General features: G+C 37.6%; 1 protein-coding gene across 14 annotated transcripts in view; it reads right to left on the bottom strand.

Moving 5' to 3' along the window:
- TENM2 (teneurin transmembrane protein 2) overlaps positions 1-27782 on the bottom strand; it is a 686412-nt gene that overhangs the window by 510622 nt on the left and 148008 nt on the right. For all 14 annotated transcript variants that reach the window (XM_068158288.1, XM_068158315.1, XM_068158323.1 and 11 more), the window contains one exon: positions 21874-22160. In XM_068158288.1, coding sequence (XP_068014389.1) covers positions 21874-22099 — 226 coding nt within the window. In that variant the 5' untranslated portion in view covers positions 22100-22160. The remainder of the gene's footprint in view (positions 1-21873; positions 22161-27782) is intronic.

The following is a 27782-nucleotide window of genomic DNA, read 5'->3' as shown; positions in this document are numbered from 1 at the left end:
AGTACTAGACAATGCAAGTGTCCAACCTAGAAGAGGAAATACCCTTCCAATCACATTGCTTTTCATTGGTGGTTTTTCTTTTTTCTTTTCCTCATTTGCACCCATATAGAGAATATATAAAGTCAGTTTTGATTCTATCTAGTAAGTTTTGTAAATGAAGCTTATGTTAACCAAACAAGCTCCAGATAGCTGGACATAATAGGGGAAATGAATCTACAACAAATTGTGGAAAGAAAAGAAAGTATACTTTTACATGTGTAATAGTCTGCGCTAGTAGTCTGCGCTAGGCTGACATACTGGAATAATGAGAAAGAGGCTGTGTCAGCTAGTCACTTATCCGCCCTGCTTAAGCTTCACCAGTTTTCAAAACACAACACCCAACAAAACCCATACACAAGAATACCACAAAACCTCAAAGAAGTCTCTAAAATGTGCAAAAAGCATCACTTCCAAGCTGCTGGTAATGCAGAGATTCATTTTCAGTGCACACAGAATAGCTGCAGCTCAGTACAGAGAATGGAGCAAAAATATTTTCAGCCTGAGCATATGTTTATATTTACAACAAATTCTCATTTATGCAAAAAAAATTCAATAAGCTAAAAAAATCTGATAAATAGTTGAAAATTCATCACTCTTGTAACTTAGACCTTATTTGAAAGCTGGCAACCAATTGGAAGAATACATTTGTGAAGTCAAACCAAACAAGTTAAAATATATATGTAAATACATACACTTCTCTGGTTGATATTTTCAGCAGTGACATGTATATATTCTGGTACCCTCAACCCAGGAAATAATTACTTTGGGATGAAAAAAGTTTGCTTGGATGACCTGCAGCACACAGCTGTCTCTGCAATGGCCAGCAATAGCCTGAGCTCAGCATAACTTGAAGGACGCCTTCCAAAAGACTGCATTTCAAGTGATGGAAAGCACGATCCTTCCTACACAGTATGCACTGCACTATGCACTTAGTCCTTTGAGAGCTCTCAGGATGAAAAGACTATAGTTATTACTACCATCATTATTATTAATGAAAAATACACATGTAAAATTAGGTTTCAAACACAATGTTTTATAGCCCCTATTTGTCTCTGTGGACATTCACCATAATGGCTCTAACAGACCTTTAACACTCACTGACTAATTAATCTTTACACTCAGGGCCCAGCACTGAGTTTTATTCAGTGAGGAGCAGAAAATAGCATCTGTGAATTGGGCTTGCAAGGTCCACTGCATGAATAAATTGACAGGCTACAGGAAAAGTCAGTATTAAAGAGCTCCTCTCCTCCCCTCAGTACTCCTGGAGCAGCCTTTGCCAGTCACTGAAGCTTCCCCTTGCAAACTTCTTACATACAATTTATTTTTATTTCCTAAAGTGACTCCTTTCAACCTTACAGAGACTCAATCTTCCAAAGACATTGACACAGATAGAAAAAATATTACAGGGACTAGGCATCACTTTAAAATATAACTGCATTTCCAACACAACCAAAGCATGCACCAGCACATTCAGCTTTCCTAGGGAGAGCACAAACCAACCATACAAATTATCAACCATACAAATTAATAGACCTCAGCAATTCGTCAGAAAAACCTTTAGGCTCCCATTTCAAACTCAAACATGTTCTAAATATGGAAAAGCACAGGGAAAACATGCTGCAAAAAGAAAGCACAGAGAGAAAATGCACCATGCAATTTCTTAATAGAATAATTAAAAAGAACAAGCATATAGGGGTAAATTGCCCTCATCTCATTTTCATGATTCAGTTATAGTCAATATAGATTACCTGGACTCTTGCCTTACTTCAGCTATAAAGCCAGGCAACCAGAACACCATAGGTAAAAAAAATTAAAGTGTTATGAGTTTACTAGTCAAGCTTCAGTGGTAGAGGTTTCACCAATGTGAAATTATTTGGATTCTAGGAGTTTTTTCTAGTAGAACTATAGGTAATACTATGGAATTCAAGAGCGTGATAGCTGCTTTGTTTCATTAAGCTGACCTCAAGAATGGCTTTCTTATTTTTAAGTTAAATTCCGTTTGGAAATAACCCTTGTGACTGCAGTACAATAAGCAACAGTGCTGACAGCACAGCATTCATTTTGAGTGTCAAAAATTAACCCCAATAGACTGTTGACTTACCAAGGCAGACCATGAATTAGTTCTATTCCTTATAGTAATGCACATATTTCTCTGTATGCCTACAGAGACTATATCTGTCAGATTAGATCTTTTGCCTTTGGAGTTGTTACCCACTTGTTTGGTGAGTCCAGTTTGCATGGTAAAGAGCTATTAATTCATGTGCAGTAGAATTGAAATCTGCAAGTAAAGACATGTCTACTCCTACAATTCTGTCTACTGCCCTTACTTCCCATGTTCTTTCTCTCTTACTGGAGCACATTTTCAGTTTCCCTCCATAAATTCCACAAAAACCTGCCTATCAATGAACCATATTCTACTTTCAAGCCACCTCTAACTGATTGATGAGGCTTAGAAGGGGAAAGGGAGGTGAAACAGCTAGGAAACAAAATTCTCATTTGCCATTGCTTGATCTATTCCAGCTTATAGTTTTATCTCCCCAAACGTTTTTCCATTATGAAAAAAATGGAGGCTAGTATTGGTCTATGCATCAATATCTACATAACATTAGACCGCAAAATATCATGGGAGTTTACAGGGACTTAGCAATGTGAATTACACTCATACAAAACCAAAACAAAATCTAAAGTAATTTCTATTGCCATTTACCTGCCATTTTCTCAAGTTGGGGAGGAACATTACCAAGCACTTTGTAAACCTGTCCACCTGCTTTAGAATGAAAATAAACCTCGGCATACAAAAACAACAACGACAACAAATCAAACCCATACCTAGTCCATTAGGTTAGTTTTTACTCAGATTAACTACGCATTTTGCAGTTATCAGATGGTAATTCATATTTTCTTCCTTTCACAATATAAATGGGTGGATAAAGAAAGTCCTGTTCTCCATGGACAGATGAGGGTTGCCACCACACACACAATCTATACATTTCTGTTTAGAACTGCCAATATTAAAGCTACATCATGCTTTGCAAATATACTGAAACATCATATAGAGGACTCATACCGTTACCCACCATGTTACAAATAGGAAAAGAGAGCTCTTAAACCAGCATCTGCTTGAATACTTAGAAATATTATTGGCCAAGTACAACAGCAACAACTCAAACCCTGCATTTTAACTTTCTAGTTTAAGTCAAGTCTGGCTAGATAATTCTCTAAAAGTAGTCTTTATTTTTGACAGCAAGATGTACCCAGAAGTTCAAAAACACAGAAACTCACCATGTTTCAGAATTTTAATGAATGCAATGCATTACTTAGAAGGATAGAATAATCTGAATAAGGCAGTCTGGAAGCCTTAGCTTCTTCATTTTTTTGATAAATGCTAAATATTGCACATGACTGCAAACTATATTGGCACAAGCAATATAAGTTGTTATCAGCAACGGTACTGCAAAGAATCAAGTGACCACAACAACATACTCAAAATCCAATTTTCCTTCTGAACATCAAACACAAAAGCACTCATTTGCTAGAATAACAAAAATCCCTCAGGTTTAGACCAAGAAAGTGACTGAAATACTTGTGCTTTCAAATGTGAGAGGTGACATCCATGCCATGCTAAGCATTGTCTTTTTTCTTGTGATGCAAGGACATCCATACTCAGAGTTCAGGGGCTGCATTTTGTCTGCTGGGTCTTCCCAATGGAAAACTGATTCTTTATTAGATATCCTCACACCACAGGGCACTAATAAATAAGAAAGTATTACAAAAATGGAGACTGTGGTCAATTCTAATTTAGAGTATCACTCTGACAAGCAGCAAAAAAAACCCTATCTCTCAAAAAGATCCTGCAAAGTGAATACTGGGTTTATCCATCGAGGTGAAATTAGTCTTAAATTAAGTATTTGCGTTTTTTGAGGAGTCAACACAGTGAAAAAATGAACTTTGATTCACGATGCATGACATGGTTAACACTGACTTCTGAGACCTTATTCCCACTTACCAGTCAGAATGAGACAACTTCTAAAAATTTTGGCAAATTCAGCTCTTTTTTCTCTTCTTCTGTAGCAGAAGGCTGTTTTCATACATCTTTAACCATATATGATGACAGTTGTGTTAGAATGAGTTAATCGGTACAGCTCTGAGTATTATATCTTTTCTGGATTACATCAGTCTGTTAGACATGCTATGTTATAGAACTTTTCCTTTTGCTGTATAGTTAATTTTGCTTTGCTTGCTTCTATGTATGCAAAGAATGTTAGAAAGGTCGATCACTATAGAAAAAGGGGGAGAAGTAGGAGAAGGCTGTTTTCGGTTAGCTTTGGAAGGCTATGTGGAATATTTGTCTTCGTTCAAATTAGAGAAGGTAATGTTTAGTCTTCGACTCAGAAAAGAATGCAAACATCTTGCAACTGAAGGAGAGAAATTAGGCAGAATTTGGTTGGATGTGTTAAAATATTGTTTTGTTATTTTAGCCTATTGTATGCCTTAATTACACGCGTGGCAGTAGAAAATAACCAATGAAGATGTGACACATGTGCCTCCTGATAGATTATATAACTTTTCTGTACAATGTAATAAACTTCTTTGCCTGCTCACATCTTGTCCTGGAAGCTGTGCTTGGGGTGAATTGAACATCTATACCACAACATTCTTCCTTTAATTTTTACCTTCAATATTACCATTCATCTCTAAGGTGTGATAGTCTTCACTCAGCCTCCACTATTGTCTCTCTTGAAGCCTACCTTTCCTCTTTCTTTGACTATCTTTTGTTCTCCTCAGTCCAGCAGCATCAGGCATCTTTATTAAAAAACCTGATGTGAATAAAGCTGTCAAACTGCTTGAGCATGAGCATAACTTAATAAAGCCTAGTAAAACCATGTCTTTGACTTCATCTTCATATTTTTCAATTCTATTTTGTAACAACACATAAAGTACCCTAAGCTTTATTTTTCTAAATGCTTATTACATTTCTGTAATGGATAAAGGCAGCAAGTATTTGCCAGAAACACCAGAAAATTGGAGAAGGCAAGACACATGGAATTAGCTCAAGTGAAATTGTCTCTTGTTAGGGATCGTTTGAAGTTTCACTGATCAGAGAATCAAAGTAACTAATCAGAATCAAAATAATTTTTGATTAATTAAGAGTATAGGCTAAACAGTCAATAGATAAGTGAGGCAAAAAAAGCACAGTGTAAATATTAAGTAATACAAATAAAAATGTATTACTAATTTAAGTGCAAATACTTTTTTTGCTCCTTTTTCTGCTCACAATGTTATTCATGCCACTAAGCAACTCATTTAATCTTTTTTTTTCACACACTTTGTTTGTAAAATGGGAATGAACCAACATAATTTATTGCACTACTGTAACACGTGAGTTAGAGCAAGACCAAAAAATAACAACATCCAACCATCTCATAATTATTTCAATAGGATTTGGTAGATCAGAGTGACATACATAATCTAAGCTTCTGTTCCCTTCGGGAAAAAGCCTATGAATTAGTTAAAATGTATACATTTTTCACTTCTAAGCATTCAGCTGAGTCTTTGTCTTCTTCTATGCTATATTGCTTTCAGCTCCATAAAAGATGAAGTAGATGCATTTCAAGCTGTTTTCCTTAGACTTTCAATCTTGAGTAACTCTTCTCATTTACCACCTTTCACTATGGATTAACATGCACATCAAGATAACACCATTTAGAGGCCTGTTAAAAGAATTCCACTAAGGTGCCCTGGATTATCTACTGCTTAATAAAAGCAGTACTGAATAATTTTATCATTCAGAATAATAGGTTTGCCTTTCTCTTTTCCAATCAAAGAACTGAAAGTAAAATTTATATTCTAAGTAAATAAATGCTTATTGTTAAAAAGTACCATCCTATTTACTTTCTAAAGAGAAAAAACAAACACACAATTATAGAAATAAAGTTATGATATGAATGCATTTTGTTGCTTTATAAGGCCATACTTTGAGAACCTGTAAATGAAAAATTCCTCTTAGCATGTAAAAATCCTAATTCAGATAAAAACAAACATTCTCTGCATCTTACAGTTCCATTATTAATAACTTCAATTAAAAAGTTTGCATACTACCTAGGACAATAATATACTACATTTGTCTAGAACGACTGAAACCAAGCTTAGCACATGACTGCCCTGCTGACATGAAATTTCACTTCCTATGAGCAAAGTGACAGTTGCTCTACACTCAGTTGCCCAGCACAGGAGAACTATAAAGCGAAGAGAACATTTAAATACAAGACAAACAGCAGTGGCCAAGCAGTCACAAAACCCTAAGCAAGCATTAATGATGGAATAATGAAAACTATACAAATTAAAATGGCTGCTTTTTAAAGTTAACTCTGATATACCACATCTGATTATTAAAGGTTATAAAAAGAAGAAAATATATAAAATATATATATATATATATATATATATGAAAGGCAGCAGTTTAGCTACAGGCCCTGCAGCAGCAGGGTACCTCAAGCTCTGAATTTTCACTGAGTTCAGTCACAAAAATGTAAAATATGGACTGTGGGGGAAAAAAATTTAGGCAGGGAAAGATGACATGGGCAGTGACTGGCTGGAAAGCAGCCCTGAGGAGAGAGACTTGGGGGTGCTGGTGGACAAAAAGCTCAACATGAGCTCTCAATGTGCACTTGCAGCCCGCAAAGCCAATCAGATCCTGGGCTGCTTCAAAAGAAATGTGGCCAGCAGGTCAAGAGAGGTGATTCTTCCCCTCTACTCAGCCCTGGTGAGACCCCACCTGGAGTACTGCCTCCAGTTCTGGAGCCCCTATGACAAGAGGGATATGGAGGTGCTGGAACGTGTCCAGAGGAGGGCCACAAGGATAATCAGAGGGCTGAAGCACCTCTCCTATGAGGACAGACTGAAGGAGTTGGGGCTGTTCAGTTTGGAGAAGAGAAGGCTCCGAGGTGACCTAATTGTGGCCTTCCAGTATCTGAAGGGGGCCTACAGGAGGGCTGGGGAGGGACTTCTCAGGATCTCAGGTAGTAATAGGACTAGGGGGAATGGAATGAAGCTGGAGGTGGGGAGATTCAGGCTGATGTGAGGAGGAAGTTCTTCACCATGGGAGTGGTGAAGCCCTGGAATGGGTTGTCCAGGGAGGTGGTTGGGGTGCTGTCCCTGGAGGTGTTTAAGCCCAGGCTGGACGAGGCTCTGGCCAGCCTGATCTAGTGTGGGGTGTCTCTGCCCATGGCAGGGGGGTTGGAACTAGATGATCCTTGTGGTCCCTTCCAACCCTGACTGATACTATGATACTGTGACAAAAACAACTCCAAATCTGTGTAAGTCACTTGTTGAGCTCAGCATTACCCAAGAAGAGCACCTAATAATTACCCATATACTGACACTGCCTCAAACTCAGGTACCTCAACATTTTTTTTCATTCTTAGTGCTGTATTAATTTAGATCTACAACAGAAGTTCTCCAGAAAATATCCTTAAACATGTACTTCATAAATTACATTTTTTGGGGGGATAAAAACCCAAATTTGTCCACTAACCCACACAATTCTCCACTCCCAACAGTGCTCTCGTAGGCAACATGAAAATTAATTTTACCACTATATGTAAATTCACACTGAATTTTAAACACAATTGGAAATTAAGCCAATAAATACAAACTTCAAACTCTGTCAAGTATGCAAGGTGATATGGAAAACCTTATCCTGCCAAAGAACAACATGCTTCTAGGTCATGAATTGAATTAAAAGAGACTGGACCTTTGAGAAAATATTGATGCAAAATTATAGAATAGAATAGACCAGACCAGGTTGGAAGAGACCTTCAAGATCATTGTGTCCAACCTATCATCCAACCCACATAATCAACTAAACCATGCAACCAAGCACCCTATCAAGTCTCCTCCTGAACACCTTCCAATGATGGTGACTCCACCACCTCCCCGGGCAGCCCATTCCAATGGGCAATCACTCTCTCTGTGTAGAACTTCTTCCTAACATCCAGCCTAAATCTCCCCTGGCGCAGCTTGAGACTGTGTCCTCTCATTCTGGTGCTGGTTGCCTGGGAGAAGAGACCAGCCTCCACCTGGCTACAACCTCCCTTCAGGTAGTTGTAGACAGCAATAAGGTCACCCCTGAGTCTCCTCCTCTCCAGGCTAAGCAACCCCAGCTCCCTCAGCCTCTCCTCATAGGGCTTGTGTTCCAAACCCCTCACCAACTTTGTTGCCCTACTCTGCACACGTTCCAGCATTATATACAGCATTTTGAGTGTTCATTGTTTTGTGATCTATTGCTTTATGTATGGTTTTTTTTTCCTCAGTCTCCAACTTACTTTTTGATCCAAATTGCTTTTAAAAGTCTTACTGTGATTTGTTCTGGAAACTCCTCAAATAATATAAATACCATGGCGTTTTCACCTCTCAGGAGGATGTACCGAAACTTCATCTGGCTACAAAACCAACAAACTTGTTTTCAAACTGATGTTGTCCCAGTGGGCAACTTTAGATCTACTTGTCCATTCAGACCATATTGATGCATTAGCATTTCAGCATGCCACTTATGAGCCTTGCACTCTTAGTTATGGCTATGCAACAAAAATAAACACACAGTGACTTTGGAAGGTGGAATCATCACACCTACTTCAAACTGTTGTAACAGTTAAATTCCTCAATATTCTATATTGCTGCTTAACAAAAACTGGAAAAATCACATTGCTAGGAAAACATTTGATTCTGCTCGAAGTTCAACATTCCTCCTATATTCTCAATAATCTAAATAAGGAAAGCTTTTTTACTCAGCTCTACTTAGGTGGAACAGCTTTCCAGGCTGCCTGTCCCACAGCCCACACCAAGGCACCCTGCCATTCACACCTGCAAAACTGGTCTCAACATGCCACTGCACACGCTGTGGATTCCGGTCAATCCATTGGCATCCCTCCTCATCCAGAAAACGCTTTCTCTAGCTATTATCTGTTAGAGCACTCTTTCACTTTTAGGCCTGCCATGGTAAAAACCATGTTTTATTCTGACAATTGTATGTGTAACATAAGGTTATTTTGAAATCTTGCGCATTAGGAATTCCATATAGATATGGACATGACCATTGCTGCATTTCAGAGCAAGACAGTTGCACCACTTCAGCCAGTCTGTGGGTTTGAAACATTAAACAACAACATGGCAATATGAATTTAACAGGCTTTTTCCCCTCAAGCCTTGATTTATACTTGTCCTTTAAGAAGTATCTAGGCTACACCACTGACCCCAGGAATTACTAAAAAGGCTCTGTGCCAGGAGAAAATTTCTTGAGGTTTTAGGAAAGGCATTTTGCACTATTTTTACCAAATTAATACAAAAAGCCAAATGGCAATTTAAGAGAGCTGGCAGTAAGATTATTTGGAAAAGCTCATGATCTTTTTTTAAATTAAACTCACAAGCTGAAGAAGAAAGGATGGAATGCTAAATGCAGTTCAGTCACATCACTTTCAGATAAATAAAGCCAACCACATATATTTCAGCCATCTTTAAGCATCAGCTGTACCATATGCACTAAGCAACAACAGCAAAGAAAAAAATTACTAGTATGAACATCCATTACATTTGCTGCCACCACTGCTCATTACTTCTTGGGGGCTTGGTCAATGTAAACCTTGAGGAACACAGCTTCCCTTTCCATCGTTCTGACATTGTCAGACAATGCCTCCCAGGTTGTAGAACACACAAACTGTTTTCCTGGCTTCCATTTCCCAAAATGCAAACACACTGCAGATATTGGAAGAAGAGGACCCAACAGGAGTGTGAAGGTAAGCAAGGTTAAAGCAGGAACTGCCTGTGGTACTGAAAGTACATGGAAGCTGATGAGCTTTAGGATACTGCCTCCATCTACAGCCATGCCATTGGCTCCCCACAGATCTCTTTTGATGCTGTCCACAGCAATTCAACTATGGAGGCAAGAAACAAAACCCAGTCTGCTAACATCCCTAGCAGATGATGCTCCCAAGCTGCACAAAGCAATGTCAATTGATACTATCCTACACATGCTTTTCCTTTTACCTTCTCTTCAAGGCCATTTTGCAAAGCCATATTTACAGTTCTCACCATGGCTGGGATGGCCATTTTATTGCTAAGACCTTCCAGATAGGAGCTAGCTTCAAAACTTCTGCTCGTGCTTTCTTTTCTTGCTGCTTCTATCCAGAGTTATCACCCTAAAGCCCATACGGATACGTTCTTTATCCCTCTTCCAGCATTACACCTGCCTAGCCATATAAACCTCCTTTGTCTTATCCATATCAATCCTCACATCATAAAATTTACTTGGTCTTTTCAACACTGAAGGTACTGCCACTTCTCTCAGCTTCATTAGAATTTTGTTTTTCCTGGGATTTATTTACCAGTATCATTCTGCACAGGTTAGGAGCCGTTAAGAAAGGACAATCAATGTGACAAAACCATGTAATTTATTGGTGAATGCAGAGAAAAAAAAGAAAAAAACCAACAAATGTATTCAAAATACTTTTCCAAAAATCTAAAGGTACTTGCAAAGAATTCCTTGAGAGAAAAAAAGAACTAGAAAATTTGTCAGACACACTCTACCACCTGCATATCCAAAAATATCTAAATTTCAGCAGAAATATAGAGCTTCACGCATAACAGTCTCCTTGACAGTAAGACAAGAAGCCACTTTCCACAAGTGCCCTCTCTCCCCTCATCTGCATTTCAGATTTTGCTGTATGTTAATTGACAACCTTGTGTCATCAGAAATTTAAGATAGTCCATGCAGAGATGTTTTTAAGTAGAACAGGAGGAAGTTAAAAGATGAGGTTACACAGTTTGTCCTCCTACGCAACAGGGTCTACTTATTACTTCAGCTGCTCCAACAGCTAACAGATTTCCTTTGGTTTTGGGGGGAGGTTTACAGCTGCCAAAGATCACATGCAGAATTAAACCACAATACTCTCTTCTCATAGGTACTGACAACAGAAAAATACCATTTTATTAAAAGTCTATAGGAAGGTAAAGTTTATGCAGAGATTTATCTCAGCTTCACCCTCTTTCTTGAAAGCTGAAGTGATAAAGGTCTTTCAGATATGTCACAGAATACCTTTGGTTGGAGTGGACCTTCAAGATTATGTAGTCCAACCTTTCACCAAGCATTGTACACTCACCACTAAGCCATGTCATTAACCACCAGATCCACACATCATTTAAACACCTTCTGGGATGGTGACTCCACCACCAAGTGCAAGGTACCACACCTGCATTAGGACAATCACAAGCACAAATATAGGCTGGGCAAGGAGTGATTTGAGAGCTCTGTCTCTTAGTTGACGAAAAGCTCACCAAGAGCCAACAATGGCCACTGGCAGCCCAGAAGGCAACCATGTCCTGGGCTGCATCAAAAACAGTGTGAGCTGTTTTGGTGAGACCCCACCTGGAGACCCCCAATGCATCCAGCTCTGGTGGCACCAGCATAAAAGGGACATGGAACTGCTGGAACGGGTCCAGAGGAGGGCCATAAAGGTGATCAGAGGGCTGGAGAACCTACAACACAAAAGTAGTGATGCTGGGCTAATAACATGTTCTTAGAACAGCACTCAAAATCACTACATGTTAGGGCAATTACAATTTTCAGGAAAACAAATTTGAATCCAAATTAAATTCCTATTCTCCCAATCCACTGTTCCATAGCTGAGCAAATTCATACTTTAGATTTGATAACTGAATCAGTACCATTAAACCATATTGGTATATTTTACAACACAGTATTACAACTGTGAAAATCACCTCTTAATTTTGGGTTTCTTTAATTGCCAAGTAATTTTGTTTATACTAAGTTGCTTCTACGCGCACATACTCCATCTTGTTCTACAGTAACCATCATGTTTTGGAATGCCAAAGTTTCTGTTTTATAAGTATCACATCTGCATGGTAAGAAGATAAGATTGCCACACTTGTGAATTATTTTTCTGTTTGGTACACATTTTCTTAAACAGGATTTTAAGATCCTCAGCAGTAAACCAGATACTAGATATAAACTGGATTAATCCTATCCCGTTACATTTTTGCAAGCTATAGAAATAATGAGTAAACACACAGATAACAGAAAATTCACTCTAAACCAATACTTCAGAGGACTTTTATTAACAGGGACTGTTCTGCCTACTGCAGTGATGTCCAGAAAGCAAATGCCACACAGAAAGTCCCCTGTGTGGGATAGATATACTCGGATCAAGGTAAAACATTGTTACGCTGTCAAAAACTGAAGGAAGAAGATGAATTTAAGAGACTGAATTGAAGATGAAGGAGTCTGTCATGCAATAACAGCTTATAAGAGTTACAAAGCCGACATATAAACACAAAAAGCAAAGCTGACATATTTGATAACCACAAAGCCTGCTTATTCCAAATACACTCTCAATTACAGTCATTCTGGATTACACAAAATGAAAAAACGAGTTCAGGGAACTGCAGCATTACAGCACTCATCTCAGTTTCGATGCTGTCAACCTCTTAAAGCTTCCCTACATGCAACAGAGTCTAGACAACCACCCACCTGGGCAAACCCTCGTGGGAAGAGAAGGCAGTTTCCCAGCTTGCAACCGTGCAACACACATCCCACCCCTGCACTGATACCCAGGGCACTGCAAGGACAGGGAGAACACGTCACAGCAGCTTCTTGTGGTTTGAAGCTGACCATCATCACAGCAGTTACACGTTTTTCTTAAGGATCAATTCTACAGCTCAAGCTAAGCCTTACTTGTGCAATAGCCTCTCAAAAGCAAACAGATGTGGGTAGTGGGCATTCAAAAAGATCTTAATACATTAAGCCAGATCCTCACCTTTGCCACTGTGTTGCAATTAGCCCAAAAGAGCCAAGGCACAGTAACCAATGCTTCACTACAGTTTGTTAACAGTAAAAAATAAGCACAAAGGTTCATTTTACTTAAGAAATGGTAAAGAACCCGGCAAACACAGATGAGAGATTGTTGCACTGAATCAACAAGAGAGACTCACATAACTCAAGTACTGAGGACATCTAAACCCACAATCTGTTGTGTACACAGTGATTCCAGAGAGCAAATAACATTTCATTTTTCTCTGCTGTGTTCCAGTTGAATCATTCACATTCGAATACAAGTACAGGATTGTAGTCCTCTATCAATACTAGATAATATACATTTCCAAGTTCCTCAAATTTAATGTTCTTTCTTCTAATGAGACTGCTGTTACATCTGTAGGCAGTCTTATAAACCACTTTAACCTTATTTTAATTTTTCATTATGAAAATTGTAACTGTTCATTAACTTTGGAAGACACAGCATTATAGCTGTGATATATCTTTCCTCATATTATTAAGAACCTACTTTACGAATTCAGTGCTTGAAGCAGACATTGGGAATAATGTCTTATACACTTCAGTTTTGTGTTTGTAAGAATTTAAACACACACTTAGTTGACAATCCTTACAAAATCAATATTTACCATCTTGATTTTAAAATTACTGACAAAACAGAATTGCATCAAAGTTAGCAGAACTATTAAAATCTCAAAGCCCTCAAAGAAGCAGCTTTCTGACTAATAGTAACCTCCCCACCTCTTAAGCCATGTGGTAAGATTATATTTAAGGAGGAATGTCATCCAGATGATCACTTTTTGTGCATTAAACTTTTAGCATATTGTCAGTATTTTTAAAAAAGGTAATGGTTTCCCACAGAGATTAAGCACTATTTTAGCTTTGCTTCAATACTCTTCAAATGCCCATCTTAAGGACAGAAAAACTCCAAGACACAATTGGATATCGCTATAAAATCAAATGGAATATCACTTATAAAAAGTTTTTGTGGTTCTGTAACCACATAATTTGAAAGACTACTATTATGACAGCTAATACGTTGCCTTAAACTGCCATCTTTAAAACACAGCATTCTACTTGAAGTAATCAAAAAAAGGTACAATACTCTGCTAGACCAATTATTCCATGATGGGCATACTTAAACTGAATTGATTTTGATGTATTTGAGAAGGCCAAGTTTTGCTGAGCTAAGTCATCCTGCAATCGAGCACTTACTGTTTAGTACATGTGAAATGTAAACTTGTTTCCAGCCAGCAGATAATTTTCACTTTTTCACATGGAATACAGGAAAAAATTACTACTGATATTGAACATGTTTAATTTTTCTTAATATTAGACATTTCTTTACATTTTACAACTGCCAGTGGAACTACCAAACTAAAAACTTTCACTTGTAGCTCTCAGTATAATCCCCACCATACATGAAGCTTTCCATGAGGTTTATGAATACATGGAAAAGGTGAGCTAAGATAAGAAAGACAGTGACAGCAACTACCAAGATTCAGAACTTAAGAGTGGATAAATCAGCTGATCAAGAAAGAAGGATTCTGACAGTGACATGCACACAGCTGAAAGACATTTACAATATTGGGAGTGTCAAAGCATACCCAGAATGACATCTTGGATAAAGGAATCAGTGTAAGGAGTAGAACAAGATGGATATTGGCACAATCTTCCAAGCAAAACTTGTATTAATCTGAAGAAGCATATTGTGTGACAATAAACATAAGACCAAGGCTTGACCTTCAAAATTACACTGGACAAATGACACTATACTAACAATCGAGTTGTTCTTCTCTTGTAGTCTATTTCAACAAGTACTGTACTTTGTGGAAGCAACAATTGTGGAAACATTTGATTGCTGTAAGGAAAGCAGAGCTAGCCAGCATCATCAAACACAATGGCAGTTACACAGCCCAGAGAACAGAATCATAAGGAAGACAACAAGCACAGAAGTGTTATGTCAAGAACACTTCAAGTGTCAAATCCTGTTTGTAGCACCCAGGTTTTGACCAAAGTTTAGAAAATAGCCTAGTAGGCCTTCTATAACATTTCTCTCCTTTCCTCTCTCCTTTCTCTGGTCCTGCTTGAAATCAGCTACAACAAAATCTCAACTTTTCTCTGCATTAAGAACAGAGAACTTTTTTTTTAACTTTTCCTGTATAAGCTTTTCGTGCCCATTTTAACATGGTTCTATCACACACACACGCAAACATCTGCAACCCATTCTACACAGGGTATAAGAAACAGCATTCCTCAGAGAGGCTTTTCTACAGACAGTTTTAAAAGGTACCTTTTCATTTGGATTTCAAGAGGAAGTATGGACTGCCACCAGCAGAGGAGTAGGAATCACAAAAAGCTATAACCCAAATATTCCAAGGAAATGTAAGCAAGTAATTACAAATAAAACCACTTATATTCCTGCAGCTTGTTTGGCAACAGCATTATACCATAAGGAAAGCTGCTACAATTCATAACAGCATCTTGTAATAAAACAGCTTTATGCATCCCTCTCAAACTGTTCAGTGCTCAAATCTCATCAGATGGCTGAGTAAGCATTACACTTTGGGACAGTAAATCTCTGTTTCCAATATGCTCTGCATTCACAGACATGTACTTTTACATTCACTGTAAGACACTTCCAGCTAAGCACTTGTATTAAAAAATTGCAATATACAAAAATATCTCCATGCTATTTTGTCTCGTCAGCTATCCAGCCTAGAAAAATTTAGGAACCTTAAAGGACCAGTAGTCCAACAGGAACAGCTACCAGAAAAATCTCACCTGAAATTTGGATTTACTGACATGAAAGTAATGTGAAAGACCTGTCTTTATACATGTCACTGTCCCTTCAACGTGTTTTTATCCACATCACTGAGGCAAATACGCCATTGCTATGGTACTTTTTCCTTCATTTGGGTTTGGAAATGAGCAACAAATAGTAATTCATGACAGAAGATGCTACTATGCATGCAGATGCTTGAAGAGCTCTACCTAGCTAGACAGAACCCATGGAAAAGACACTGAGTGAACTATAAAGAAAAAAAAAGTTGGGTATTATGGGCATTCCAATAAAACAGAAAAGGGCATCACTAGACCTAATGGCTAACAACAATGGCTAACTCAGTTTCCAAAATCCAAGGAGAAGCTGGCATCTGCTTTTAAGATGGAGGCTGACCTCCTACAGATGCTGCCTATCAGTGGAAACGATGGATTTTCTGCCTGTTGATGTTTTCAAGACTCCAGAATGTGCTGTATTCAAGGACAGATTATTGGAATCAATGGAGAAATAATATGATGAATGTTAATGAGCAACTGGGTAGAAGGCCAAACAAGATAACTGGTAGTCTTTCTGACCTTAAACTCTGAATGCAGAGAGAAATAATAAAACCCAAGAAGAACAAACAAAAAAGTGCTGGACCCTGCTTATCCAATTATACTTGCTTCTTGTTTTCTTTTCTACTAATTTGGATTCCCATTTATAGGCTTTAGCTGAATTTTCATCAGGACTTTGACTCAACTCCAATTCATCCATGATTCTCTAAGGAAGATAATGAGGTTTGGGTGGTGGTTTGGTTTATTTGTTTGTTTCAAAGTCTCCTTATGTTCTTCTTATTAAGTAAACTGTGCATTTGAGTCCAATCACAATATTTGAAAAGCTTCTCAAAATCACATAATCCATTGAGGTATTAGGAGAACAAACAGGAGCAGGAAAACAAATATAAACATAGTCATAATCACCACAGACCAACCAGCTGTCCATTGAGCCTAGAATTTAGCCCCCAACAACAGTAAGGTAATTCAAAAGAACATGGGCGGGGGTCAGGGTGGAGCAGGAAGGTGTAAAAGACAATTAGAGAAAAAACACCTAAAACTTGTTCCCCATGCATTTAAGCTGAAACCTGAGTGTACATTGGAGCAGTGCATACACTCCACTGTTTAAGCCATCTTCCACACAGTCAAAAAATATACAAATGTCCAATCCATTCCTTATTTTCCCAAAGATGGGATTGGTTTCTTGTTCTTGCTGTGTTGTTTTTCTGTGGTTGTGTTTGTTTGATTGTTGGTTTTGTTTAGTCTCATTTGGATTTTGTATTGTGTTGCTGTTGTTCTTATAGTTTTAGAGTCCTCTTTTTTTCTTCAAGGAATCTATTCAGTATATTCGGAGAAAAGATGCAGTATTTAATACCCAAAAGATGTGAGTAGTATAGCATAGTAGCACAATATCACGTGAAAGAAAACCAAGTGTATTATACTTCCCAAGTGCCCCTCTCTGAGAATTCCACTGCAATAACTTGATTTTCTATTTGAAGTTAATAAAAATCCTGGACAACCTTAAGGGACATTATAAAGGATTTATTATAATCATTGTCACTAGCTTTTTCAAACTCCTGTTAACATGCCTCTAGTGTTAAACATGATACAAAAAGTGCATGTTTTTAAGTAAAAAAAGACTAATAAAATGGAATATGAGCTGACATCCAGAAAGGTATTGGGTGTTGCTCTTTAGTGAAATTATCTTGCCATACAAGAAGAGATGCTGTGACACATACAAGGAATTCAGCCATGATAATAAAAAAAAACCCTAAGTATTTCAGAAGGCTGTTTGGTCTGGTTTCACTTTGATTATATTTTTTAGACTTATTTTTGGTAACTTCAGTCATATACTCTAGCTGTTCTAACATTCCACAGCAGAGATTTACTGCTAAACTAGATGTGACCTGAGAATGAGAAAGCAGTCAACTCACTGTAACTATTGGCTAATAAATTTTGCATCAGCTGAAGCCTGGCATTTGGCTCAGGGAGAAGCACAAAACCCATGAGCTATGAATGCCAAGTGAAGAACTCTGGAATAGCAAGGTTTGCAAACACCCATTCAAAACCCTGTTTAAAACTCTAACAACTTAGCAGAGTGCTCTTCTAGGCCCAATTTGTCTACAAGGTATACTCAAAGCAAAATTGCCCCTCAAAAGCAGCCTCTTTAAAGAAAGGGTTTCCAAAATCCTTAGGTTTTGTCTTAAAGTACATTTACCTTCACCATGCTGTACCAGCAGAGGAATCACAATGAAGTTATTTTCTTGGGGCTAAGGGGGGAGAAGATTGATAATTAGTTCTCTTTGTTGGAAAAATGCATTGCATGGAGAGAAACTCAAGTACTACCATAAGACTGTAAAATATTCCAAATATACAGAGGTGTCAGCACTATTGTTAAGCTTTTGAAATATCCTAGTTGAAAGTACAAAAAATTCTAATTATTTGAAAATAGAGCATTAAATAAATCTTGTAAATGTAGCAATGCTTTCTCAGGTCCACATAAAGACTGCCTGTTTCAGATCTTACAAGTATCCAGTACAGGTAAAACCAAAGACAAATTAATTAGCTCAGTTATGTACTGGACCTGTCATTTTAGTCAATCTGAACACCTGTTCTGAAGACGATTGGAAAATAAGTTCAACAGAAAAAACCTAAACCTATTCTGTGTGTCTATTGTGCAGGTATTATTACTGATATGTTAAAAGCAGAGTATAAAAGGGGAATTCTGTTACTCAGAAAAATTGCAGGTAAATATTGTAGGAAAAGCACAGTAGAAGTAATGTCAGACTAAGGTGCTTCAGGTCCTATCCAGGCATGTCACCTTCACTGTCTTCCAAACATCATTCTAGAAAGCAGCATTTAGGCAAAGAGGAACCTTCTTTGGTAGGTACATTTGTCAACAATTACCCCCCCCCCCCCCCCCCCCCCCCCCCCTTATTTTAAAACATGCAAATGATGATAAAGTTTTTAAGTTGTACTCTGGGAGCTAAACTTTAACGTACATTGATTGTTTCTTTCAAATGCTTTATTCACACTAGCTTAGAGAGGGATTTATACTTTGGAGATGTGATTTTTTTGATGAGGAATGAGACAAGTAAGTCAGAACAGGACAATGAAATTCTAAGAAAACCAGGAAGATTTGTTTCAGAGTTCTGAGCTTTGACTCTAGTTTTTGTTACTAGCATTTCACTGTTGAACTGTCATAAACAAAAAGGTACAAATTGGTCTCACACTCAACAGATTTTCAAAACAGACAACTGTTAGACCAGGCAGCAGCTAAAAACGACTGCTTTGAGCAGTTCCACTGCCATGGTTAAACCAAATGCTTTTTCAGTAAGTCAAATGCATGCAGCTTTAGTAGCAGAAAGGACAAAATATTGAAGGAAATATCTAAAATTGCTTAAAAAAAAAAAAAAAAAAGTATGCCAAGCTGTTATAGAAGAATAAAAAATTCTCTAAAGACTATTTATTTTAAGCATGTTTATTTCCTACAGAATTTAATCCCATCAAAACATCCACTCAAATTTGGAATAAATTTACATGTATAAATTCCTAGATGTCTGCAGCTGGAAACCACATGCATAGGATGTAATGAACAGTATTTCCTCCTGTATCAACCACCTTTTTATCCATATAGTATTAATGTAGAAATTGAGAATGCGGACCAAGTCCTAATCTGATCTCCTTACTGCATTGTCTCAAGTTTCATGTTAGCAGAGGAACTGAACAATTGGAAATATAATGAGCTGCCAAACAATCATCTTACAGACTTATTTTCTAAAGAAATTTGCTTTGTAAACTTAACAAAAGCCATACCACTTGCAAAAAACCTCACTATTGGCTCTCTAAAATAAACCTTATTCATCTAGACATAACAATACAGAGTAGCAGGGGATGGGGGTGTAATGGATAAAATAATAATAATAAACAAACAAACAAAAAACAACCAGAATGAAATCTGAGCATTACAATTCAGTTACCAACAATTTGCACTCCCCCTCATAAAGAGGGCAGACAGGAACACATTAAGAGCAGGAGGAGGATAAACAGTTGTCAAATCAGTAATCAAGAGAAAAAGAACACCCTCATGAAATGCTGAATAATGACCTGGAAACTAAAATGAGGCACTTGAGCTGAAGCATCAATCATCCAGATAGGGAAAAGTAATATTTAGATGACTCCTGTACACAAAGACTGAACAAACCACAATGAAAGTGGCTCTGGGAACTTGCATGATTTAGTTTAGTTTGAAGCGTTACCTTTAGGCAAATAAATACCTATAAGCAAAGAAAGACACTACATGAATAGGCATTACCTCAGAAAATAGGCAAATCAGGATCAGGAATTAATTAGCAATGCTAATTAATAGATGTTTTGATTTAAAGGTGAAGACAGACACTGTCTACTGGCGCAATGCTTTAAAGGAGTTGCATGACATGATATCAAGTCTAAAAAATTACCTTTTATTGAATGATCTCCACAGAGAGGTGTGATAACTTAGCATCTCCTGACTCACAATATTATGAAAGTTTAGCACAGAACTGTCATACAACATTAACAAGCACATGTAGAAAACAGCAGAGTTTCAACAAGTAAAGATTGCTAGAAAATTTACCTTTCATCAACAGGCACAGAGGGCTATACATTTATGCCTCAAAACTGCTTGATGTGAACCATATCTGGTTCTTCAACTGAAACCAAATCAAGTAATTTATTTTTAAAATCATATCTAATTGTTGACTGAGTGAGAATTTAAGCAAGTGGCTGTTCAGTCAAGTGTCCTTATTTTGGCTTGGACAGAGTTAATGTCCTTCCTCATAGCTGGTACAGTTAGTTCTATGGTTAGGATTTAGTGTGATGATAGCACTGATAGCACGCGTCTGTTTCAGTTGTTGCTAAGTAGCGTTTAGCCTAAGTTAAGGATTTTCTGTTTCCCATGCTCTGCCATCAAGGAGGTGCTCAAGAGGCTAGAAGCATGGCCAGGAGAGCTGACCCAAACTAGCCAAAGGGATATTCCATACCATAGGACACCATGCTTAGTATAGAAACTGGAGGGACCTCGCTGGGGAGTGATGCAAACTGCTGTAGAAGCATTGTTCTCATTACTATTATGATATTTTATTTTGGCTGTTATTATTGTTATTATTTTACGCCATTTTAGTTATTAAGCTGTTCTTATCTCAACCCATAAGTTTTGCTTTTTTTTCCCTTGACTCTCTTCTTTATCCCAGTGGGAGTCGGGAGGAGTGAGCAAGTGGCTGTGTGGTGCTTTGTTGCTGGCTGGGGTTAAACCATGACATGAAGTCAATCAGCTGATTAAACACTATTACCATGAAGCAATGCACACTAATGGTTTCAACACACAGACTTAATGTTTACTGAGACAAGCAAATACGTGAATGAGAGTAAAACTATGCATGTGTACATGGCAAAGTTATCATCATAGTTTTTTTTAACAAAAAACATTTGGATTGCTCATTCACAGAATATAGAATGTTAGGGGTTGGAAGGGACCTTGAAAGATGACCTAGTCCAAACACCCTACCAGAGCAGGATCACCTATACCAGACCACACAGGAATGCATCCAGGTGGGTTTTGAATATCTCCAGAGATGGAGAATTCACAAGCCCCCCCTGGGCAGCCTGTTCCATCACCCATTCTTTAATTCATTGGACAAAACAGGTACTGGAAGCAAAGAATGTTTTATAAAAGAAGAGATTTCATCACCTTGTTTCCATGATCACACAGGCAAGTTATTTCCAATATTAGTTCTAGGATCTCAATGCTGTGATAATGCACTAGATAAAAAAGCAATTACATGGGTTTCCTCCTACCAGTTTTTATGAGGTAAGGGCAAGCAGTGACAAAATGAAGCCAGAGGAAATAGTATCCCCATTCCCACCTTTCAGTTACACAGCAGTTGAGAATAGGAAAGGAATTCCAATGCACCTGATGAATATACATATGTGGGTTTACCATAAGAGTACTTCAGTATATGCCATTAGTATTTATAAAATGAACCTAGGAGATGGAACACAAAGAAATATGCTTTCATTAAAAAGTAAGTTGAAAAAAAGCTTTCATTCAAGCTCCATATCTACTGATCTACCTTAATGAGAAATGGGGATTGTCTACCAAAGATTATGGATAAATAAACCAGCTGTGGCTTTAAACATACCTTGTCTTGGAAACTCATCAGACTCCCTGTGAACCAGGTCCGAAACTCGGTTTCCATAGTGCATCCTAGTGTCATGATCATATGCCTTCAGTGTCTCACTTGAGCTGTAAGACTTCTGAGTTGGTACTCTGCAGTCTTCACTGTCCAGCGAAGAACTTGTATAGCGACATTCCTTCCCACACCGGCCCCTTGTCAGAGAACGATGCCTTCTATCTTTTATATCCATTACTCTGAGCTAGGCAGGACGTTTTTGGACAAGTCACTCTTATATCTGGGGTCAGTCTCACCTAGAAACAGGAAAGGTTAAGAAAAGAATGAGCAATGTTGCTGCCACGTTTTGCTTTATTCTACTCCCTCCGACTCTTAAAAAACAATGTGGCACAGATTGAGGAGAAAAAGAAGACCCACATGATGCACCCTTAGAAATTCAAATAATTAACCTGAATGGCTGGGCACAGGGGAACCAAATGTTGTAAGAGCATTGCATTCTATCTAAATTACCATCTCATTGAAGAGTGTAAAAACAAAAATAATGATGAAACAAAAACTTATCTTTTGATTTTTGAATAAGCACTGATAACAACACGGAACTGACAGCATAATATTTGTTCCTGTTATACAACATTACATGAAAAGCAGATTCAAACCAGCTTTAATGATTTCCGTTCTTCCTGCAGTGTGCAATTAAGAATGAAGCATGCAGGAGTGTTGCATAGAGATGATTCCTATTCAGCATTAACATAGCTCAAACTTGTACATTATCCTTTAACAAGGAGTTCACAAGTTGCAGCAACTGATTTTATTGCCTCTGGATAACATAATCCAAGTCTCCACTCTCAACAAAAAGTTGAACCAGCTATCTCCATAGGTCCTTTCCATCCTTGACATTTCTGCATTTTTATGATTCTCTACACAATCTTAGCGAATTGGCTGCTCTTGTGCATCAAGTGCCATGACTAGATCCCTCCAGATGACCAGTTTATCCATCTCAGGAGTTGGAATTCTTTAAAACTGTGTAAATATCTTGCTCACTGGACCAGAAAGAGGCAGATTCATACAGTCTTCTTAATTAGAACGCTCTTACTCTGGCACATATACTTTAATATATGCACAGTTATCATGCATAAGCTGCAAAACGAAAGATACTGTATAAAGCAAGAAAGACACTAAGTATGAACACCCTAACCACTGGGGTACTAATTATTTTGAGCTGGTATTTGTAGGCGAGTCTTTCTCTCATGGCTTCTTATGCCCAGGTCTGTACTAGACCTGAGAAATCCTCATGACAAAACCTTTTGCTGGAAATGAAATCTTCCCACATAAAAATTAGATTTGCTAACAAGCAAAAATTGGAAAAAAGACTGTTCTTCTATACATGGCTAAGGAGGTGAAAAACCAATTTTGACAAATTTGGATGGGACATTTGAAGATGTTTTCTTTCCCGCTGTCCCCTCTCAGTTCAGGTGTCTATGCAAAAGCCCACTCAGAAGAACAGGAATGGTGCCTGCACACCATCTACACTCAGGCCGAGGCCAAAGTCTTTACTTAAAACTACCAAAGCAATTAAGGACTATGAATCCTTCAGACACTTATGCCAGCAATAAACTCCAGTGAAAGCTGACACAACCAGAGAAGTCAGTCATGTCTTTCATTGTTGTAGGTTGCACCTGAAGGAGAAGAGGCCATAAACACTGGCATAAGTATTGCCTAAATCATTGGGTTTTGCCTGAAATAGATTATGTCCTTAACAGAGAATAGATGCACTTGGCCAGAGGAGCTAGTGAACTTGAGAAAAGGTTTCCTGGCTTCACATTAGACTTGTGGATTTGGGCTTTTAGTTTTCTTTCCCCTTTCTTTCTGTATTTTAAAGAAGAAAGTTAGGTAACCAGTAGAAACAGCAGCTTTAAGCCACCCACAGGTACTCCACAATCTGTTGAGTGATAAAAAAGTGTAAACATGCTTATTTTTTTCTCCTTTTTTCCCTATTTTTAATTATGATGGTACATTTCAGTGGCTAAAAAAACCACAACCCACAAAACAATGCACACAGAAAAATCAAAATCAGAAGACATTCAGCACTTAAAACTGGCAGGGTTAGTTTTAGAATTTTAAAGAGAAAGGAAGACTATGTACACATTCCTGTTTTGCACCTCACTGAACACCTGGTATATCTTAATTATCCTGCTCAATTCCTTAGCCCTGTAATATTTCTTAAGCTGTACAACACATTAACTGTAAAGCACATTGACACTGATGGCACAGTTGGTTGAAGTTTGAGGAGATAGACGATAGTTTAGATTAACAATACCTGGCCTCTTTGATCCCAGTTCAATCCTATCTCATCAAATTCAAATACTAATATATCACAATTATAAAACAACTAAACAGATATACACAGTAAAGTATTGAGCAAAACCTGCCAATTACTCTCTGGATGTCTTCACACTCCTGTTCAATACAAAAGCCTATTATTCTATATGAAGGTATTGTCTGTCAGTTCAGAAAAACAAACAGCTTTTTGTTTTTATGACTGCCAAACGTTAAGCTGGTTGCCTTGATTTCTATTGTTTCTGCAAGAATATTTAATTCCTTGTTACTATGGTTAAAAGAAGGATTTACTATGACTCAGATAAAGCTTCTGAGTATTTCCATGATATTTGTGTCTTTAAAGCATCTTCTCAGGCAGACAAGATTCTTCTAAATTCCTCCCTCAATAAACATGGGGGGTGTAGAGTTTTATGCAGTCACCCTACAAATACTGAAATAAAAGGAAACAGCAAACCAACATTCTACTATTGATAATGCCAAGACATACTCCTAAGTCATGCTCATGTGCAGAATGCAAGACTCAACATCTGCCCTGTCAACACCATGCAAGTCCAATAGACTATCACAGCAAATAGATCTAGAAATAGGAACAGTAGGTCCCAGAAGGTTTACTTCAATCTTTTGTAAGGAAAACCTTGTTAAATAAATCAGATGTCATAACAATTTGGTGAATAAATTGATCTTCATAACACTAAGCTGTTCAAAAATGTCTTTAACTTCACTAAATTTTAAGAAATGCTTGAAACATTCTGGATAATTTGGAAAACATTCTTACTGGTGCTTTCACTCAATGACATGTGCATATTTACTGCAGTACTTTAACTTGTTTTTCCTGATTTTCCTAGTACTTTTTTTTTCTGATTTTCCTATTAATATTAAACATCCGCCTAAATGCAAAAAAAACCCATTCTCATAGGTTCTGCTCTTATCCTCATCTCCGCTTTTTTTTGAGCATTTCTAGGAACAAAACGGGCAATAAGCAGTTCCACAGCATCCTCAACAACCTGCTCTTAAAATGCAGACATACCATGCTACACAGTTTAAAATATGACCAAACTAAGTTGTAACACACTCTTAGAAAACTTGTTTCACATTTTTCTCATACTAAAATAGATGAAATACTATTTCAATTCAATGCTAACTGCCTTCCCTCTTAGGTAGTCAAATCTTTATGTAATGTATTCCTGGAAAGGTGAAATGTGGTAACTTTGGTTAAGCAAGAAAAATGGTGAGATTCAATTTGAGTTCAAAATTCCTTATACTCTCTGACTTGCCTGTCTCAAGGGCACTCTATAAATGGTTTATTTTGAGTAATCGACCTAAACAGTAGCTGATTTAATAATGTCTTTTGTTTCACAGGATTTCACTAAGACTGCTCATATTGACCAACTTACACTACAGAGTATTACAACCACTAACAACTGATTTCATCTGTTTTTCATTATTTCAATTATCCATGAAGCACTAATAGTTTCCCATCTCACTTTCTGAATAAGATCTTTATGACCTGTAAAAGTGTTGATAGAGTTTCAAAGGTGTATAGGCTCAGCTGATCCAGGTCTAACACAGAGAGTGAATCTAAAGCAATAAATAGGATACATTTGCTGATGACATAGACACACATGGCATGTACACTGAGTTCCATGAGTCTAATGAAGTTTGGACGCACTCTTCACTCAGCAGATAAATTCTTATGTTCATGTTCAGCAGCCATTTTATCTGATCACTACAACAGTGCTGACAAGATTGTAAGTGCTAACTGTGGGGTGGTCCAAGGGCATTAAATCACTGTATGTCCTAAAGACAGATGGGAGGGAGAAGGGAGAGATAGAAGAAGAGAGAGAGGGGAGAAAGAAGAAAAAGCTGGGGAACTGAAAAGTGAAAACCTTTTTTTTTTTTAGGATTTAAAAAAATTATGACACTTTTTGTTAGCAAATTCAAATCAATAGGAGGTTTGGAGGGAGGACTCAAGAAGAATTCTAATGGCTAAGTTGATTTTTACACTGATATTACTTAAGTTGTGTGCTTGTTTCTTGCATTTCTAATGATCCCTTACACTCTCTTACAGCCTACATAGCCATTAGATCTGCCCCTCTCAACAGACAGAATGCAGTGATCACTTGGAATTTCCAGAGAAAATAAAGTACTTCACATTTGCTTTGTGCCCCTAAATATCCTAGCACAACTACCTCAAAACATTACAACAGTGCATACAATATTAGAAACAGTCTTTAAAGAAAAAGGCTAATAAAAACCAGGAGTACACTATGTACCAGGCCATTCATTAAAAAGCAAATCTACTAAAAGCCTGTACTTCTTTTCATCATCAACAATTGGAAATAAGCTTGTGATTTAGAGATTCAAATGCTGTTCATTACTTTATGCAAAGACTATTTTTGAAATGAGAAAATTCAATATTTCAGCTGTATCAGAGTATACATTTTCAGGGAATAAGTAAGAAGGTTATTTAACTACTGTATTTTTGGATGATTTTAATATTAGTGAAAAAGTACATCTCTACTTCTGGATCACCTCCGCTTTTTAAATAAAATCTTGCAGTTTTAATAAATTGCACTTTTAAATGAAACACTATCACAGTATACACACAGTGTTAGATGAAATAATGTTGATGACAAGTATGCTGGTTTTGATCTGGGACAAAAAATTATAGAATCATAGAATCACTAAGGTTGGGAAAAAACACCTTTAATATCATTGAGTCCAACCATAATCCAACCTCCATAAGCACTAAACCATATCTTGAATCACCACATCTACAGCTTCTTGAACACCCCCAGGGATGGCAACTCCACCACCTCCCTGGGGAGCCTCTTCCAACATCTCACAACTCTCTCAGTAAAGAATTTTTTCCTAACATCCAATCTAAATGTCCCCTGGCACAACCTGAATTCATTTCCTCTCATCCCTTTTCTAGTTACTTGGGAGAAGAGACCAATACCAGCCTCACTCCAGCCGCCTTTCAGGAAGTTGTGAAGTTCAGCAAGATCTACCCTCAGCCTCCTCTTTTCCAGATTAAACAACCCCAGTTGCTCCTCATACACCATGGCCTCCATAATCCCTCATCAGCCTCGTTGCTCTTCTAAATTTGGACAGTCTGTTTGGTGTATTAAAGCAACCTCATTTCACACTGAAAAAGCTTTGGCTTTTGTGTGTTCTTTTGTCTTTTTTTCTCTCCATATCCTGAATTTTCCTTTTAGCTCCTCTGCATATTGAACTGAAAAATAGACGTATTTATTATGGCATGTGAAATAGCTATTTCAGAACAGTTTTGATGACTGATTCAAGTTTAAGTACTAGAAGATACACAGTGCTTATAGGCATTCTGTGCTGTGCTTTATTGCAGGGAAAACCAGCTTTTCCCTCCTTTTCTTGTTTTTTAATTTCCTTTCAGTAAATAAAAGGAAGTATGTTCAGACTAAGGGCAGTCAAAATTCTAAACACAACAACAAAATCAAACACTGTGCCAAATATTTATATCACATATGTATTTTTATCTACTTAAACATACATATTTTCATTTCAAGACTATCTTCTGAGATTTCTGTACTCCAGGAACTCCG

The sequence above is a fragment of the Melanerpes formicivorus genome, unplaced genomic scaffold (assembly GCF_026170545.1).
Source record: "Melanerpes formicivorus ecotype bairdi unplaced genomic scaffold, bMelFor1.0.p_v2 SCAF_2, whole genome shotgun sequence".
NCBI lineage: Eukaryota > Metazoa > Chordata > Aves > Piciformes > Picidae > Melanerpes > Melanerpes formicivorus.
The sequence above is the reverse complement of the archived record's forward strand: the minus strand, read 5'-3'. Positions and strand labels throughout refer to the sequence as shown.